The 4399-nt window shown below is 30.6% G+C and overlaps 1 protein-coding gene across 1 annotated transcript; it reads left to right on the top strand.

Annotated features, from left to right (window-relative positions):
* The first annotated feature begins 2530 nt into the window (after window positions 1–2530).
* On the top strand, window positions 2531–3962 carry LOC111033152 (EF-hand calcium-binding domain-containing protein 1-like). Its single transcript, XM_022313756.1, has one exon. The coding sequence runs from the start codon at window positions 3078–3080 to the stop codon at window positions 3951–3953; it is 876 nt and encodes a 291-aa protein (XP_022169448.1). The 5' UTR covers window positions 2531–3077; the 3' UTR covers window positions 3954–3962.
* Window positions 3963–4399: the final 437 nt, after the last annotated feature.

Here is a 4399-nt window from a genome sequence, read left to right as displayed (position 1 = left end):
ATGACAACAATAAATTCGAGACTAATTTTAAGAAACATATCCATGTCCCGGATGGTAGTTGAAAAAATCGGGACTGTGTAATGCAAACCGGTAGTGTCCCGGCGAAATCGGGACGAATGGCAACCCTAGCGGTAAGTGGATGTCGCTCTGCTGTACATTAGGTGTTTAGGAGGTCGCTGTCATGGATGGTATTAAATTTAAATTCAATCATATCATATCATTGCAAACGAAAAACGATTCTGAGCGGAGACGGTATGTCAGTCTAGGATATTTTGTATTATTATTACTTATTATTAACATGGTAGACGGTAAGTTGAATTAATATTATTCTTAAATTATCAGTGATGCTGGAAAAATATTATGTATAATTATGAAAAATTGGGCTGTTTTGGAACCGAATACAACAAAATGATACTATCCAAATTTGAACTGTATCTGTAAAAAATAACTGTATTCATATTTTTTTAAATTTTTTTAGTTATTAAAATTAACTCAAGTGGAACCTTGCTTTACATTTTCAATCCTTATCTATATAAAAATTGAAAAATGTATACATTTTTAACTAAAAAATCATTTTCAATTTGATAAATATTGTCAACATTTGAACTTTAAATGCTTATGAAAAAAAATCGTACCTACGTATTTTTCATACTTTTCAACTGCTATTGTACTAAGTTATCGAGTCTTGTATTAAAATTTCATGGTTTTTAACCCAAGCAATAACATTTTATTGACTTTTATCGAAAAAAAAATGAAAATTGAAAATGTCAGTCTACAGCTTAAAACGAGTCAAAATATTTTGATTTTGAAATGTTATTAAGTATATGAATTGATGAAATAAACATTTGGTGTAAATTTCAAGTGTCTACAGTAATTAGTTTTTGAATTACAACAAAATAAGAAAATCGTTACAAGAGAAATCGAGTAAATATTCAATATTGTAAAAATTGAATTTGATATCCGAAGGAAATTTTTATTTTATAAAGATAGACAAACTTATAAGGAATCTTGTATTACATTTTTAAATCTTAGATATAAATAGAAAATTTTTTATGAATTTCTAACTAATTATAATTTGATAATTTTCGTAATTTTTACGAATTTTGTCAAAATTTTAAGTTTAAACACTCAATAAAAATTATTGTGGATTTACGTTCAACTTTTTTTTAAATTTCTATTAACAACAACTTACAAAGAACCATGTATTACATTTTTTGGGTTTTTGACCGAGCGAAAATTTTTGTATCGATTTGAGTTTGGAAAAAAACAAATAATAATAGAAAATTTAATATGCCTATAATTAGTTAAACACAAATAAAAATATTTTGAAAATTGTATGGTGTATAGAAAATGCTTACACAAATATTCAGTGAAATTTTCAGGTATCTACCTTTGTTTGTTTTTCCTGTTGTTTTTTGAAAACTATTGGGAATTTTAAATTTTGACCTCCTGAATGTACCAACTAGATTCACTTTCCTACCAGAAAATCTGCTATTGAAGAAAATCGAAGCACTTTTACTGCAAGAAATCGTGATGACAGACACGAAAAAAATAAATAAATAAATAAATAAATATATACACATCATTGTAAAATCAATACATTCATTTCCGCTCAGAATTTAGAATCATAAAACAAGTTGAGTTCTTTAAATTATCAAGTTTATTAAAGAATTATGACTAGTCATTAGTAGTGAATGACTCTAATGTAAATTCTGGGGCCAACAAATTTATTGAAATTTTTAAAAAAGGAGGAAAATAATTGTTCTTCAGAAAAAAAAATTTCATCATAAACCAAAAAAATTAAAATCCCGGGCAACAACTGCAATTATTACATCGATTTGTCGTAGAGATAAATTATATTTAACTATTTAAAAAAGCATCCATTAAATGAAAAACTTAAACAACACTATTACTAGCATAATTACCAAATATAGGTAGGTACACGTTAATACTAACACGATAAAAGAAACTAAAACTAAATATTGCAAATTGAACTAGAATAAACGGGAGATTATTCAAAACTGAATTGGAAATGTATTAAAATTTTGACAAACCGTTCTAAAACAAATTCCCTTATACGAATTATTATTTATTATCCACTTATTATAAAAGAATAAATACATTTACATTTTACAGTTTACCTACATTATTTTTTTGGGAGCTTTAGAGGAATTATACTAGTCGATTATCATCATCATTATCTTTAACTATTGTCTACTGCCCGTGGTGACACCAGCTGGTATTACAATCTTAGTACATTATTGATAAAAAAAATTTAGCCAATTTATATAATAATTGTTCATTAACAGAATATAAAAAACTGATGCCGCCCGGAGCGATCGCCCACTCTAGTCCCCTCCTAAACCACCACTGCGGCAAAGTGTAAGAACCACTCTATAAAAAATTAAAAACAGCAGTTCGAAGACAACTGTCGTAATTATTAAGAGCGTCGGCGTTGTAAACATTGACTGAAGCCGCATAAGACTAGCGGTTGACAGGTGGTCATGTGGACGATTGTGGACTCAAACTCAATGATATTATTGTTATTATAAAAAAAAATGCAGCTGAAACTAATAGGTACATCTCTCGGTTCCTCGCTTTCGGCCAGAATCAATATTATGTTGATTGATTACAATTAATATAATATACGACTAATTTTTAAGATAATACATGAATAAGTTATCTTATTAAATTAACCAATTTAATAACATTGGTTAAATTTATAAATCCACCTCCACCCATGAAGACAAATATGAAATTTGCTTTAAGCTGGCACTCGCTTATATATTCCATAATGTATAGCCGTATAGGTCTAACATTATCAAACAATTAATATATTTTATAGTATCTAGAATTCTAGAATATAGGGGGCAGTGGAATACAATGCACCAGTCAGGTTTCCTGGCTTTGGTTCTCATGGAAATAAATATTAATATATATAAAAGCGCGTGTATTACCGGTTGTCAATACAACAAAAATGTCTAATACATTTAGTCGTATTTTAATTTTGAAATACTATTTGAATTACTGAGAGGTTTGACAGACAATATTACATAATAGTTCCAAATTAAACCGAAATGCCATATTTTCCGATAAACAAGTGTTTACCGGCGACCGTGGACATACGTTTGCAGCACAGATATTCAGACGTTGGAACGGAGCTTTCGCGTACAACACATTTCAATAAAATAGAAGTGCTCCGATTGTTACAGATGCATTACATGCTGACAAAAGACAATACGATACCCATGGACAAGTTAAGTTTCATACAGTTCATGGACGTTTTTTTAGGGGTAAGGAACGTAGATGCCGTGGATAAAATTTACCTGCTTTGTTCCGAAACGAACAAGGAACACTTGACTGGGGCCGAGTTCGTCAAGGTATTGTCGATGCTGTTGAAAGGAACCCTAGCCGACTTGATTAACTTTTGCTTCGAAGTCTACACGGAGATGATCAGGTCGCCGAGATACATCAAAAAAGAGGACGTGCTACTGATGGCCAGAAAAAACAGCATGAAAATGTGTAAATTAGTCAATATGGAGGAGTACGATCAGAGTTTCGTCGATTTCGTCATGACCGAGGTGGACAATGATCGCGACAACAGGATTTCGCTGGAAGACTACCGTAAAGCTGTGCACGAAAATGTCGCTTGGTTGCAGTTCTTGGGGCAGATCCTTCCGGATTGCACAAAAAAGGAGTCATTTACGCGGTTATTTACGGATCGACCATACGTCAATAATATTGAAACCACAGCTGCAGCAATGACTCGGAAAAACAGGGAGAGTATCGCCAAAATGAACTTGCTGAAATCGACAGTAAGCCCAACCGATATCACCGGCAGTAGTGCGTCATTTTCCAGTAATTCTACTTTTTTGGTGGTTAAAAACGACCCAAATCATTTGGCTAAAGCGAATCAATTAATAGCAGATGGAAATTATTTAACATTATTTTAAGAAACTATAGATGTGTGTGGTATATTATAATATACAAATAATAAATGTGAGTAATAATAGTAGTAATAAACCGTACTGTTTTTTACGTCTATTTATTATTTATCAATTTATCATACTTGATATTATATACCTACGTAATAGACGATCAGTATCGTGTAATTAATTTTATTCTACTACCTGCGCAATTTTATTGTTCAAATTTGAAATTTCCGAGGGTTTTTTTATTGTGTGCACAACAAATATGTACATTTTTAATAATTTATTTTACACGAAAATATATAAGCACATTTCCTATATTATTCAATTACTGATTTGAAGAATTGCCACAATAAGTATATTTCCAAGTTCCAGTTGCAACTTCTAGTAACGATAGATCATACATCGCATTCTCTACTCTGGAAATGTACTTAATTATTATAGCTCAAAATGTATACAGTTTTCACTAG

This window comes from Myzus persicae, unplaced genomic scaffold (assembly GCF_001856785.1).
Source record: "Myzus persicae strain clone G006 unplaced genomic scaffold, MPER_G0061.0, whole genome shotgun sequence".
Lineage (NCBI taxonomy): Eukaryota > Metazoa > Arthropoda > Insecta > Hemiptera > Aphididae > Myzus > Myzus persicae.
This window is presented reverse-complemented; position numbering and strand designations above follow the sequence as displayed.